This window comes from Rhinichthys klamathensis, unplaced genomic scaffold (genome assembly GCF_029890125.1).
Source record: "Rhinichthys klamathensis goyatoka isolate OS25496 unplaced genomic scaffold, OSU_Roscu_1.1 h1tg000029l_1, whole genome shotgun sequence".
Lineage (NCBI taxonomy): Eukaryota > Metazoa > Chordata > Actinopteri > Cypriniformes > Leuciscidae > Rhinichthys > Rhinichthys klamathensis.
This window is the reverse complement of record NW_026606579.1, coordinates 2,318,637-2,333,890: the sequence shown is the minus strand read 5'-3', so window position 1 is coordinate 2,333,890 and position 15,254 is coordinate 2,318,637. Positions and strand designations below refer to the sequence as shown.

Below are 15,254 nucleotides of genomic sequence, written 5' to 3'. Positions count from 1 at the left end.
GTATATTAACATTAAAAAATGTCAGAAGAACCTCCATGAACGGCATATAAATAACATTTTTGTGCTAATGTTTTGAGAACATAATTAACAAATTTGAATGATCATTCTAATAATGTTAGCAGAAGAATGTTTCTTTAGAAAACCTTGAGAGATCCTTGAGAGATCCATCTGTAAAATACAGTATTTTAAAATATAAACCTTTTACACAATGTTAATCTAATTCCCAGGAAGTCTAAAGGTCAGGCAAAGCAATATCAATATTCTCTTTGGGCCGGCTTTTTCAAATAATGGGATTGCGTTCTATAAAGTGTCACCTAAATTTGATTTGACTGATCTTGAATCATCAAAGAATCCCTTTATACATAATGCAACAATATCAGATCACTCGAAAGTGTTATTGTGTGCAATTATTTTGAAAGAGCACCCTCTAGTGGTGTCCTTTCTTTGAGTCCCCATTAAAGTCCCCATGTAATCAAAAATCAAGTTTTTTGGCTTATATGAATATGTTAGCCTTACTGAAATCAATAAGCTAGTGTGCTCCAAAACAATGACAGAATTCACATTTAGAAGATATAAGCATTCAGAGCGTACAGTCTCTCACTTCCGCCGATATATGGATAAATGATTTTGATGACATCACACTGCACTTCAGCTTTTCATCAGATTTTCTGTCCAATCAAATGCTCTCTATAATCTGAAGCTCCGCCCCCGACATTATAAATAGAGTTGAAGCTGCGGCTGAAATCGGCCACTTCTTGGGCAAGTAAACGTAAAACACTAATATAATATATTTAATATTTTTAAAGTCAGAATGAACTGTAACTAGAATTTTTTTTAGGTGGGACTTGGATTTTGTCCATTGGGAATTGATTGGATCATTGTGGTTTGCTATTGGTCGATCTCATGTGAGTGACAGGTTGTCCCACCCTCGTGACAGTAAACGTGTCATCAGAGAAAAGAAGAGATGTTACCGCAAGAGGGAGGGGAAGTTTTTTTATTAAAGATAATGAAGACATGAATTAACAAAAAATAATAATGATGATCCACATAGTTAAGTCATTTATAATGAAAACAGCAAAATTCCATAAAAAAGAGGAATTGTCCATTTCGAATTGAGTTATGTAATGAATTATCTTAACAAGGCTTTAGACATGCAGGTCACAGTGCTTTTGCCAGCTAGCTAGTCAAATGTCAGAGTTGCCTTGAGTCCACCTGTTGCACTGATAACCCATGTGCGGCAAAACAGCACAATGCTGCACTTATATCATCCGTTGCACGTGGCTAGAGGAGTCTTTACTGATGAAAACTACCTCGTTCAATCAATATTCATTTTCGTCATGCCTTTTATCCTGTAAGACTTTCATCACATGCACTACAGAAATGTTATACTTAGATGTTTCTTTAACTATGGGCACTTTTGGTCCTGTGAGCTTTATAAAATAAACTCTTAAAGACATATTTTACACTCTCACTAAGTTAATCAAAGTTAAAATCAACTGTATATTTGATTTATCTGGTAAAATGCCAAATAGTCGATATACATGCATCAACAGAGGATTTATCATGATTTGGATTGGGGACAAGGTAAAAACAATAAAATCAGTTTTAAAAACAAAAACAAAACCAATTGAAGACATATATAATAATAATAATCCGCCATTACATGTGTTGTATTCTGTGTAACGTGCACACATGAACCCGCATGAGGACGTGACAGCACAAACCAACCAATACAAACCAGGCGGAAGTCTGTCATAGTGAGGACGTCGGCGTATACTGTAATGTGATTGGTCCTACTGTATCCAGGTCCAAGTGAGGTAACGCCTTTTTAGGCACGTCACAACTGGTCGTATAAAAGTGCTTCGCGGCAGCGCGCTGACGCAGCCCTACTTTGTCAGGGAAAATGTATCACTCGCGCTCCAAGTGTAACACCGGAATCGCTTTTAATTCTTTCCTTTTCACTGTGCCACTGGAATATACTCAACTGAAAAGACATTATAGTAAAAACTGGTCGTGTATTGGTTGATTTTTCAGCTGCGGAACTACTCATTTAAACAAGATGCCACGGGCCAAGAAAAGGAGCGGCAGAGGTAAGTAGGGTGGGAATGTCTGCAAATGACCGGTTGTTTTTTGTGGCCTGCTGCGCGAAAAGGATTTTGGGATTTGTAGTTCTTTGCGCGTCGAATCGCAATGAAATTGGAGGAAGAGAACTACAATTTCCATGACTACACAGCCGGGTTTGGTTGACAGCCAGGAGTGTCTTTCTTTTGACACAAACAAAAGAATAATACAAAGTGTGAGCCATGGACGGTCGAAAATGTACGTTTGTGCTGTTTTTAAATATGATGTTTGTTTTTTAAGGTAATGTTTAGTTTTAAATAATTGGGTTTATATAAACCGCTTGTCATATTATTGGCATGTATCAAACGACGAAAGATTAACAGATGGAACTAAGATTATAGTTATACGGTACACTGATTAATTAATAACAAAATAATCTAATCGGATGATTCAACTCAAAATATGATTGATTGTGCTTAGGATCAATACATAAATTGAATTGATATTTGTTATGAAATGTCAAATAGGAAAACGCTACTGTAATGTTTGTCAGATGTCAGTGTGTGTTTGAGGTTATTTCAGGCCATGCTGTCACACTTATATAACACGGGCCTGTTTTGGGACCAAATAGAGGACAGGAAGAAGAAACCAGGAACACGAAGCCCAATTTTTTCAGCTGTAGAGTAGACATGTATAAATCAGTCTGTTGTCTGGTTTTACATGTTCTCAGCCCATCTGCTCGCTGGTTTTGCACAAGCCTTAGAGAAGAAGAAAGAGACTGTGTTCTGGCACCCTGCTGTTCTCCTTCCCACCATCCCACACGTTGTTCTGTCTGTATACCCGCTGCACTCTTCTATATCTACTAAACATATTTACTTTTGTCTGAGAAATCAAACACAGGGGCTGTTTTGTTTGCATAAGTGTCCTCTGACCTTGCCGAACAACAGTACGAGACACTTTGTACCTTCTGCAGATATCTGTATTTTGCAGGACTGATAACACTTGGCTGAATTCATTATACACATTGAAAGACTTGATGGTTCTTTAAGGTTAAAGTGACCTCCACCCACAACATATTAACACCTGAAATTATTTGGAAAACACACTTCTCTGTAAGTGTCATTACAGGGTTGGTCAGCATTTAGGGCTCCTAAAATGAGAAATAATTTATTTGTTCTAAAGAAGATTTATATATATATATATATATATATATATATATATATATATATATATATATATATATATATATATATATATATATGTGAAATAAAAGATGATATATAATTTTTTGTAAAATAAATGAATACTTTAATTCAGCAAGGATGTATTAAACTGATCAAATGTGAAAGTTAAATAATATTTTTCAAATAACACCATTCTTATGAACTTAAAGATGGTAAACTTCTGATATAATTGCATTAAATAATACTGTATAAGACTGCTGAACTATTCAACAATAGTGGATTTAACATCAATTTTATGTTAAAAATAATGTTTTTTTACATTTATGTTTTACTTCTCCCTTTAAATACGTTGGTCAGTTAAAAAATAATTTATGCAATTGTATATCAAAAGAGCAGTTTCCTGTCGATCCTTGTATTGGTCAACTGGTTGAGGTTGAAATGGGATTTTTTTTTTTTTTTTTTTAAGTAATAACTTAAGTCATCCTTTTTAGAGAGGGTAATTAGTACAGTAATCTAATTACACTGTCTAAGATGTAATTAGTAGCTAGTAATTAATTACTTTTTTAGAGTAACTAACTTACCCAAAACTGTGATTTTTACATTTACATGTCAACACCATCATATCCCTGGGCCTGCAGAATACAGTGCATAAATAAATGATTCCTGATCATTTAAGTCTGACTGTAGCTGTTTTATTGGCACATTTTTAGCGTTAATCTGAAACTGTCAATATGTAATGCAGCTATGCAAAGGGGTTGTTATTACAGAATGAGGCGGCGTCAACAAAGGTTAAAGTTTGCTGCTGTCTGTTTTTGCAGGGGGACAACAGGGAAATGTCCAGCCGTTCAGTGATGAAGACTCCTCTATCGAGACCCTCAGTCACTGCAGCAGCCTCAGTGAAAGAACCAGTGCAGCAGAGGAAGGCACGTATTTACAGTCTCCTTAGATTTCTGCATTGGCTCTTGTGGACCATTTTGTGGCATGATATTAGAGATGAACATTTATGCTCATCACTCATCCTATTTGACAGCTGGTGAAAGTGAAGAAATGGCTCAAGAGGACTTCCAGTACAAGCTGAAGGTGTACATCGACAGCACAGTGGATAAGAGGTTTGTGTTCATTTAGATTTCATAATCGAACTTGTAGATTGTTCCAAATAATCTAGATGTCATTTCTGCTTGCTCCTGCGGTCTGAACTGATCTAGTGCCAAGACCAGACAAGGTGCCCTTGATGGACTAAAGACTGCCATGGCAACCAAAATCCTCTACGAGTTCATTTCCGAGAGAAGGATGACCATCACGGATGGCATTGAGCGCTGCTTGAAGAAAGGTTGGTTTCATTTGTGATTTTGAACAATTGGAAATAAACCGTTTTCTTCAGATGTTGCCATGACATCAGTGCTGAAAGTTGAGCTGGCTGTGTGCGTCTGCAAACCAGGTAAAGGAGTGGAGCAGTGCGCCGCAGCCTCGCTGGCGTGTCTCCTGTGCATCCAGCTGGGTTCTGGGATTGAGAGCGAAGAGGTTTTTAAAACCCTTAAACCTGTATTTAAGACTATCCTCAATGATGGAGCTGCTAACATCCAAGCCAGACAAGCGGTAAACAGTCGTGTTCCTCTACTGCGCCTTTATAGGAAATAAAGTGATTCTGCAAAATTTGAGACCGTAACAATCTGTTGATCTTGACCTTGTGTTCCAGTGTGCAACAAGTCTAGGCCTCTGCACTCTTGTAGCAGAAGATGATATCATGGTAAGCGTTCGAATGCAAGTGGGCAATAAAAGCCTTAGGGCATGTTTACACGATGTACTAAAAACTGAAGCTTCGTTTTTTCGCATACAGACAACAACGTTGCCAAACTATCCCCATTCACATAGATCTGAGAAAAACAACTAATACGCATGTGCATGATGTCACAGTTTTCACAAATTCAAGTTTTTGTAGTTTACATGGAGACATTAACGGTATCATTTTCAAAAAACGTCAAATGTTTGTGTTTTCAGGCCCCTGAAACACTGTTGACATGTAGATTAACGGTTTCCGCTTTTGGTTGAAAAGGTTGTCGTGTAAACAGCCCAAAGTATGGTCTTTTAAATTCAAGTACTCATGTAATTTCAAACCCATTTGCTGCTAATTTGTTTTCCGTGGACCTTTTTAAGATCTTTTTGCAGATTCTTTCCATACAGTGAACATTAATGGTGACCATGTCTGTTAATATAAATATAAAATATCATGAAAACAGATACTGAATCAGTGAGCCGAATTTGAGAACCACATCATTTGTGACCTATTCATGTTTTGAGGCAATACTTTTCATTCATCTGGTTGACAAATCCGATTGATAGATTCATTCAGGAATCGGACTAATCTGATTGAAAATTTCAGTTTGTTGATTTAATGATCAAGTCAAAGTGGTTCCGGAGTAAACCGTAAACATGTTGAAGGGCTTCACGATTGACTCAAAGCTGATGATTGTCACCTCCAGGATGTGTATGCCACTATGGAGTGTTTTGAGAGCCTCTTCACCCACTCGTACGTCAGAGAAGATGGAAGCAGACCTTCTGTGAATCCTCAGACCACACAGCTCCACACTAATGCTCTCTTGTCCTGGGCTCTACTGCTGACCATCTGCACCAGCAGCCACATCAGGGGCATTGCACAAAAGTAAGTGCAGGAAAACACAGTTTTATTCCTTCGCTCCTTCATGGTACTACTGGTCTTTCAGGAGACTTTGGGACCTACAACTACGATACAACCTTAGTTTATTCTAACGAGCATATGCTACTGTTCTTCAGACATCTGGCTAAACTTCCACGTCTGTTGGAGAATGACGATGTCAACATGAGGATTGCTGCTGGGGAGACCATCGCCCTCCTGTTTGAGCTCATCAGAGATGTCGACCCTGTAAGTTGTGTAATTATTTAATTAATTGGATTTATTTAAATAAATAATGGTAATATTAATTTTAGGGCTGTCAAACGATTAATCGCGATTAATCGCATCCAAAATAAAAGTCTGTTTACATAATATATGTGTGTGTACTGTGTATAATTATTTTTAACATATAAATACCCACACATGCATGTGTATTTAAGAAATATTTGCATGTATATACTGTATATAGACTGAATGTAGCCTATATATAATGTATATTTTATATAAATATAAACATTTTATATAAAAATAACATATTTTTCTTAAATATATACATGTGTGCATTTATATACAAAATAATTATACACAGTACACACACATATATTATGTAAACACAAACATTTATTTTGGATGCGATTAATCGTTTGACAGCCCTAATTTACATTAAAAAAAATTATTTAAAATATTTTATTTTATTAAATGATTAATATATTTATTAGGGGTGTCACGGTTAAAATTACTCACGGTTTGGTTTGTATCATGGTTTTAGGGTCACAGTTTCGGTACGGTTCGGTATGTGCTAATGTAAGGACTACTGTCGAATAAAACTACAGAAAATAAGAACAAATAATCACTACAAAACTAAAAGTAATCGCACAAATAAATACAACAAGCAAAAATACAAATGAAATATTTCAGGTAAGTCTAACAGTAGTTTTCAGGTACAGAGTTTGAATAAAGTTATCAAATGTAAAATAATACTGCATATATAATCTTCACTGTATAAATTAAATAGATTAATCCTTAAAATTACAAAAGTTATTCATTCAAGAGCAATGAGTGCTTTCTTTGTTTTTGTTGTTGTTTGATTAACATTAAAAACAGACCGCATCAGGAATATTAGGCTGCTGTCACTTTAAGACATAATGCACAGATCCAATATACTGATACTAGCCATGTTTCCATCCACTTGTCAATCGAATTATCTGAAGTTCGGTAAAAAACTTCATGCGAATAAAGCTGGTGAAAGTGTGTTTCCATCAAACGGCTTTAAAGCGGATAAAAACCTGTGCATAATGACGTCACATGCTGTTTTGCGATCAAATTGGTATATCAAATTGATTTGAGACATGTTAAGGTGTTTCCATTCATTTTCTCACCGAATTGCACAACATTCAAGCCAACATTTGCAAACAAAGTTTTACTAGGCAAAATGGATCACACCATAACGTTTCCATCCGCGTTTATCGCATAAGCCGTATATCGATCAAGAGAAAATCCGATGAGACCGATCGCATTTCATTTGAGTCGATATTCATGAAATTCAATCGAATTTTACTGTTTCCACAAGGCATTTTTCATTCGATATCACTTAATGCGGATAAAAACATGTGGATGGAAACATAGCTATTGTTTACGTTCACTTAAGACATGGGTCGGCAACCCGTGGCTCTAGAGCCGCATGCGGCTCTTAAGCGCCGCCCTAGTGGCTCCCTGGAGCTTTTTCAAAAATTTGAAAATGGAAAAAATATTTTTTGTTTTAATATAATTTCTGTAGGAGGAAAAACATGACAAACATTTTTCAACGTTGTAAAAATGTGTATAATAAATATTTAATTTCAACATTTCTGTCAACGAAGAATTTACGTCATAGACTGTGACACACGTGTCTGTCAGATCGGCGTGATGCCAGACCGGTGGCTGACAAACAAACAAACTAACCGGCGGGTGTGTCATGGGCCGTGGATCCCAGGGGCAAAAAAGAGAAAGATAGCTGAGCACTCCCAACGCAATAGAGTGCAGCGCGGGACTAGATTTGATGGCCGAGTGCGAGCGCGGGCGCGTGCGGTAATGCACTCACTGTACTAAAACAAAATAGAAACGATTTACAGGCCAGAATTTCTATTCATAACATGTTTGCAGCGTTGAGCGATATAGCCAATCACAGACATACGTGTTGATTTCTTGAACGCAATGGCCAATCAGAAGCATTTAAGATAGACTCCCCTCACCGCTCAAAACTGACTTTTTTGTTCAGTGCTGAATTCTGTATGCTGGCAGATCCTCTAATTATAACGAACAAAGTGTGGATATTATGAAAGATTCACTGTGCAGTCAGCTTCATTGATAATAACAGAGATGTGTGAGATCGCGATGAACTGTCAGCTTTTTAGGAATTATTAAGAGAGCGCACTTTGCACGGATTCAGTCATGCCATACCATGCACGCAGTAAACTGCTTGCTTTTATGTTAAATTAACAGTGGTTTGTGTTTTAATGCTTTAATAACACATAATTTATCAGGAGGATGTATGGTGGCGACACGTAGGCTAACTTGAGAGTATTTGGAGGTACAGAAAAAAAGTCTATTTGCAGGCGGGAGCGGGACAAAACATAAATGTTGCGGGCGGGAGAAAGAAAGTTGAGAACGTCAGTTATAACGACCTACACATTAAAAAATGGTCGGGTTAAAATTGGGCTCGGGCTCTTAATTACGTTTAATGTGTCGGGCCGGGCCGGGCTTGATTTTTTGGGCCCGATCTAAGCTCTAATTTGTAGCCTACTTATCATTTTGATACTAATAAAGCTAATATACCACTTACAGCATGTGTTGCCTTCATTATAAGGCTTATATAAAGCTTTTAATTTTTTGCGGCTCCAGACAGATTTTTTATTTATTTTTTGGGTCCAATATGGCTCTTTCAACATTTTGGGTTGCTGACCCCTGACTTAAGACATAATTGACTTTACTGGCATACTCATTGTAGTTATGCAAACATGGCGTTTAAGTGCAAAAAGACTTAAAAGAGAACTCAATTTAGTATCAACTCGCTGTCTGCTTTCCGTGTGCACGCTTCGGATAACTTCTCACGCAGCGTGCGTATATTGATTAATAAAATAATGTAAAATATTAAATTAATACATTTGTATAATTTACTTGTTTTAGTAGTTCAGTGAATGAAATAATTTGCTCTCATTTTCTTTACCTTCACAGGAGTTTGATCATGACGACTGGGAGTCGTTGTGTGAGAAGCTGACTGCATTAGCCACTGACTGCAACAAACATCGAGCCAAGAATGATAAGAGGAAGCAAAGATCTGTCTTTAGAGATGTCCTCAAGGCAGTAGAGGTGAGACGGGAACTGAATAGTTGACGGGAGACTCGTGGGTGCTGTAGTTCAGACTCTGACGTCTCTTCTGTGTCGGGAACAGGAAGGGGATTTTCAGAGCGAGACGATCCGCTTCGGCACAGAGCGTATGGTCATCGACAGCTGGGTGAGGAAGAGGACTTATGACACCTTCAGAGAGTTTGTAGGCTCCGGGATGAACTACCATCTACAGGTAAAGCTCTCAGATGTTGAGAATGCACCCAGAAAAGGAATCTTCAAAGTATTTTAGAAGTGTAATTTTCTGACCGCAGGCCAATGAGTTCATAAGAGATGTGTTTGAACTGGGACCACCGATGTTGATCGATTCTGCCGCTCTGAAAGCCATGAAGAGCTCCAGACTGGAGAGAGTAAGCAAGCGGTTTCTTTTCCACAAGTAGCTGTTTTCCACTGTACTGTGTTTTAAGATTTACTTGTTTTTTTCTTGTGGTGTAAATGATATGCCTTTTTTTTTTTAATCTTTTTTTTTTTTTATAGCACCTCTACAATGCAGCAGCGTTTAAAGCTCGGACCAAGGCCAGGAACAAGTTTCGGGACAAAAGGGTGGATGTTGGGGAGTTTTAGGAAGTTTTGTAAAGCACATCCTTTTTTTTTGTCTTCTTTCATTTTAAGTGTTTCTATTCTTCACATTCCTTACATAGTCTTTTTTATATATATATATATCTACATTTAAATGTTAATATTTGCTATCCATAAATTCACTAATTCATCCTAGACTCTAATTTATGTCTGTATTTAAGTGGTGTTTGGTTCACTAACGCTTTTGCGTACTTGTAGGTTATGTGTTGTACAGTATTTATGACTCTTTTGTGTTGATGTCACAATGGGCTGTACTGTAGTTGCAGGGCTGTGCATTAAAAAAAAACACAAAAAGATGAATAAAGTTAGATGAAGTTGATTTCCCCTATTCAAAAGTCCTGATTTGTTTTCTTCAGTATGTGTCGTTATGCCAGATGTCTCGTTTTAATAAGACGAGACGCCTTGAACTCTCAAAGAAGTGGTTAAATTAGACATCCTGAACCTCCTATGCACTTTCTGCTGTCTGTTTGCTTCAGTCACAGTTGTCATGGACACCGATCCACTCAAGCTGATATAACCAGTCGATGTTTTGTAAGAAAGCATAAATGTCAGCACGACATGGACATGAGGACACTGTATTGCTGCGTTCACGCCATGTCGTAATTACCGTAATCTGGAGATGACAACACGTGACGTTTATATTCGGAGCTGTTCATGTCCTCGGACTGGAAAGTGTTTCTTTGGCAACATTATCAATGCCTAAATGAATCTGCAGAGATCAGGTGGTACAAGTAGCTCTCAGAAAATTCCCATTTCACAAGCTGTATTTACGAGTTCTACAAAAACGCTCTACGTGAACGCTTTTTACAAGTTGAAATCGTAATTGCTGTAATTACATGCCGTTAACTCACATTATCACCCAAAGACTCTTCCATGATTATGACTTTAATAGATCATATGCTATTCTGAACAACTAATGTAAAACATGCACTTACTGTTGCATTGCATTCTGGGAGATATACAGGTGTATTGTTGTCGATTTACATTGTGTGAAATTTTTACGTAAAAGCAGTATTATTTTATATTTCATATTTTAGCACTAACTAAATGAGAAATGTTGCCTTGACAACTAGCTTAAAGTATTTTATTTCAGTCAATGTTTATTTCATTTGAAGTAATTCAAATATATTTTAGTTTGTTAACGATAATAACCAACGGCCTTTACAGGACATGAAAACTTATGCCAGGCCATTCTGTTTATATTAATGAGCTGATGTTTTGTTAATTGGAGGCAAAGACTACAGGAAAATACCTCTTTGACGCATCATTTCAGATCTTCAGTTTCACTGGTTAATTTTGATGCCGTCCACGTGATCCTACTTTGCTTTCACACAAGTCGCAGGTTGAATTTGGAATAGCATACTGCATATATGTTAGTTAATGGAATAAACAGTAAGAGTATGCATGAATGCTTTTCCAAATTCTTTTTTTTTTTTTTCAGAAGGAAACTAGCTTACTATACCAGGTTTTTACAAGTAACTTAACTAAAACTAAATCCATAAAATAATCAACCCTTTCATGCATGCATTATAAACTACAGTCAGGATATTTTTTTCCTCAACTGCAGTGGAAAAGCAAACAGAGCCAAAGTAAAGTGAGCCGAGTCGTGCACCATAGGACCATAAGATCAGAACTGGAGAATTTGTGTCCGTGAGATCACGACTCAGCCGACATGAGATCTATACGACATATACGACATCTGGTTCCTAATGAACGAATAATTGAAAGTGTGGGAGACCCAGAAAAATAATATCTCTAAATTAATACATAACCATTATTTATGATTAGTTCCTATTTGGAAAAATAAATGTAAGAATCATTTCGAAATGGGAGTCCAATTAGGCATGGAGCTGAAATAAAATGTAAATAAATTAAAGCAACACTCAGTAATATGTTTTACCTTAAAATAATGTTTCCAAAATCGTTTCAGTGGTTCATTAAGTCGTAACAGGGTGAAAGGCACTTCTGGATTCGCTTTGCGGTCTGATATCTGGTATAACCACGCTATGAAGATTGCCAGATCGGGTCGCGTTTCTGTAGTTCTAATGAGACATAAGAAAACTACAAATTTGACTTGCTTTACGTCAAGCGTTACAATAGTCATTATTTTGTTTTTCTTCGTTTCTGATGTCGCAATACATCATATTTTCATGAAATCATGCAACATACTCTACCTTGTCTGTGGACATCGTCCATTCCAAAGCCGGTGCTGGATAAACAGCGAGTGCGCGTGCGACAGTAGGCTGCGGTGTTGTTTTAAGTGAACTTCACAGAAGCGCCAGAAAAGACTTACACGTATTATACCTTCGCCGATTCTGTCGTTGGGCCGACGAGTGGTCCTTACAGCAGAATTTGCATCTGTACATTGTATGTTGTCTAATGTTGATGGACCAATCAAAACAATCAAAACAAGTTGAGTGGTCAAGTATTGGTTAAGCTCCATCCACATCCACATACAGGATAGAATCAGCATCTCATTAGCCTCTACATCAACATCATCATGGGGGTGGGGGAGCGGATTCTGACAGCTGGAGGTTACGAGGAGGTTCTAATGTTTATCAAACTGATGCTGGTTCAGCTCCATCCACATACAGGGTCGAATAATGACAGCTTTTATTTATTTATTGCAATCTCTTAGTTTCAATACTGGGTTCCCTTTTTCCTCACCTACCTCACAATTAGGAAGTACGTTTCTGTACAATAAATCTCCATTTCTACACAGTGATAGTTGACTGTAACATTCGCTTTATAAATGTATATACAAATAATACGACTTCTCTACAGTCTGTTTTAATTTTTTTGACTGAACAAATGTGACCACCTGTAAAAGACATTAAAAATTTAAGGTCAAGTCATCTTTATATATATATATAGCGCTTTATACAATACAGATTGTTTCAAAGCAGCTTTACAGTGTCGACGAAGCCTTTACAGGGGATTGACTCTAGTAGACACGTCTCTGCTGAAATTCAGGGCTGTGTTTTGGTCATGTGCAGGTGTTGGTCCACCGTCTGATCTGCATATGGACCGGATCCGGCTGACTACGGTAACCTCGGGATAAGGATGAGACAGACAGACTAATATTAGCGTAGATGCATTCTTCTACGATTTAACAAGTACATTGGGTGCTATAGGAAATGTTTCCGGTTCCTAATTTATGCAGCCTAACAATCATTTAACTGATTTGAATGATAGAAATCGATGTGATAAATGATTGTGTTATGTGTATGCCAGGTTAAAGAGATGTGTTTTAAGTCTAGATTTAAACTGACAGAGTGTGTCTGCTCCCTGAACAGTCAGATAAGTATGGTTTGATCCATGCCAATGCAATTCCACTAATGCCAACATAATTTCCGAGTCTATTCATAACTAGAGAATGAAACTTGACCTCTGAGTAATACTGGAAATATTACTATAAATTACTGCAACACCTCTCTCTTTGTCTTTCAAGGCTAATCTTGGGGGGTAGACTCGTTTAAAATAATGTAACCAGGTTTCTGTCAGGTTATGATCTGTGATCATATAATTTACAAAAAGTGCTTTTGTAGAAAGAGATCTAATATTCAGCAAACCGAACTTTATCATTTTGTTTATCTTTATTAAATCTCAAATGGTTGTTTCACCTTAATAAAGAACAAACAGCAGTTTAAAACAACTCACAAATCCATCCATCCATCATTTAAATATGGCCACAAAACTGAAAGTATAGCACAGATTTATTCATAGTGGAATTAGAGCCCACATAACTTTTCATGTTTAAGTAGCCTACACTGCAACTGTACATTTGAAAAACCTGTAACATTATCGAAAGGAAAATCTTTTCATTAAAACCCATGCGTACACAAGAAAATGGGTTTTTAATAGCTGTCGAGTGTAGTGACCTCTACACGTGTAAGAGTTAACTGGAAAAAAAAGTTACTTATTTGATTTCAGCAAGTTGCCAAGTCAACATTTTCATTTTGTTTAACTCGATGTACTACTTGATTGCATCGACAGCATCTCTGTAGCAGCTGGCGATGCGGCGCTCTGTAACATTTCATAAATCAGATCTAATGTTTCCTGACACAACTCCTCCTCTCCGGTCTGCTTCCTGTTGTCACCGTCCTCACGTTTCAGGCTGAGCGGCATGAAAAATGAATGCGTAGATAAGAGTTATTTTGTCACAGAGCCGCACTGCACATGACAACAGCATCTCCACAGACTTTTTTCACCGACTTTCCATCTCTGATCTCTGTAACCCCCCCCCCCCACATACTGTGACCCACATATATCATGTCCTGGTGGCACAGCGGTGGCCTCATGTTTATGTGCGACATTCACTGTGGTATAATTAGCTTCCTTTGGCCTCAAAACTCAAAAAGTAGCAGCAGACCGGAGGTTTGGACTGGGGTCAGTGTGAGAATGAACTCAGAATGATCTTTTCAATGACGTGCCAACGTTAGATCTCTGACTTCAAGTCAGCAAAATGCACATGAATCCTCAGATCATTGACTCAAGATTCAAGTGCACGTTAATATATATATATATATATATATATATATATATATATATATATATATATATATATATATATATATATATATATATATAGTGTGTGTGTGTGTGTGTGTGTGTGTGATATAAATATAATATATTGGTTAATTTCAAATGAGACAAAAATGGAAAATGGTTCACGTTTCTTTGAGGGAATCATTTGTGAACTCACAGAGAACTCATTTCAAATGCAAACTCACATGAGAGTTCTAATTAGAGTGAGTGAATCCTTTTGACTGACTTGTTTAAAAGAACCGGTACTTAAGAATAATGTAGGCATACACTTTTAAAACAAATCAGGCTACCGAAAAATGTAATGTAAATAAATTCAAGTTTACAAATCAATCATTCCAGCAGAATCTTTCAGCAGTTTTTACATCATTATGGTTCAAATCTTCCAGCTGCTTCTCTAATCAAATATATTACATTCTGGTGTTTTCAGGTATGTTTGAAACCTCTCGTTCAGCTTATTCTAGAACATGTTATGTTCATCATCATCACAGGAAAAACCTGGCATAACACTGTGTTGTATGTACAGTATGTATATGTATGTGTTTATTTATTTATTTATTTATATTTTAAAAGCAGTAAAAAATTTAATAATTGAACTAATCGTTTAAACCAATTAAGTGTTATGTGTATACATGAAAACAGCTCAAATTGCACTATTTATTTATTATTATTTTTTTTTTTTAATAAACAGTTACCTGCAGTGGCGGAAGTCTTCCAGCAGATGGCAGTTGTTCACTGTTGGGAATGTAAGTCCATCATCTTAATGAGGTTACATCATTAATCATCCAACTTACACATTCACACATCAACTCATTTCCATTAATACCTGACATCACCTAATATTTAGTGGA

The 15,254-nt window shown here is 36.9% G+C and overlaps 1 protein-coding gene across 1 annotated transcript; it reads left to right on the top strand.

The window, feature by feature from the left end:
• The first annotated feature begins 1,872 nt into the window (after positions 1-1,872).
• On the top strand, positions 1,873-10,186 carry ifrd1 (interferon-related developmental regulator 1). Its single transcript, XM_056245265.1, has 12 exons — positions 1,873-2,090; positions 4,064-4,168; positions 4,276-4,354; positions 4,451-4,575; positions 4,684-4,841; positions 4,942-4,992; positions 5,726-5,904; positions 6,036-6,144; positions 9,109-9,243; positions 9,326-9,454; positions 9,534-9,629; positions 9,757-10,186. The coding sequence occupies exons 1-12, from the start codon at positions 2,060-2,062 to the stop codon at positions 9,841-9,843; spliced, it is 1,284 nt and encodes a 427-aa protein (XP_056101240.1). The 5' UTR covers positions 1,873-2,059; the 3' UTR covers positions 9,844-10,186.
• Positions 10,187-15,254: the final 5,068 nt, after the last annotated feature.

Excerpts from the sequence above, each read along its gene's own strand:
- ifrd1 (XM_056245265.1), top strand. The coding sequence starts at position 2,060 with ATGCCACGGGCCAAGAAAAGGAGCGGCAGAG. Across the intron at positions 4,842-4,941 it reads ACATCCAAGCCAGACAAGCG|TGTGCAACAAGTCTAGGCCT; the intron begins GTAAACAGTCGT and ends CTTGTGTTCCAG. Across the intron at positions 4,993-5,725 it reads TAGCAGAAGATGATATCATG|GATGTGTATGCCACTATGGA; the intron begins GTAAGCGTTCGA and ends TGTCACCTCCAG.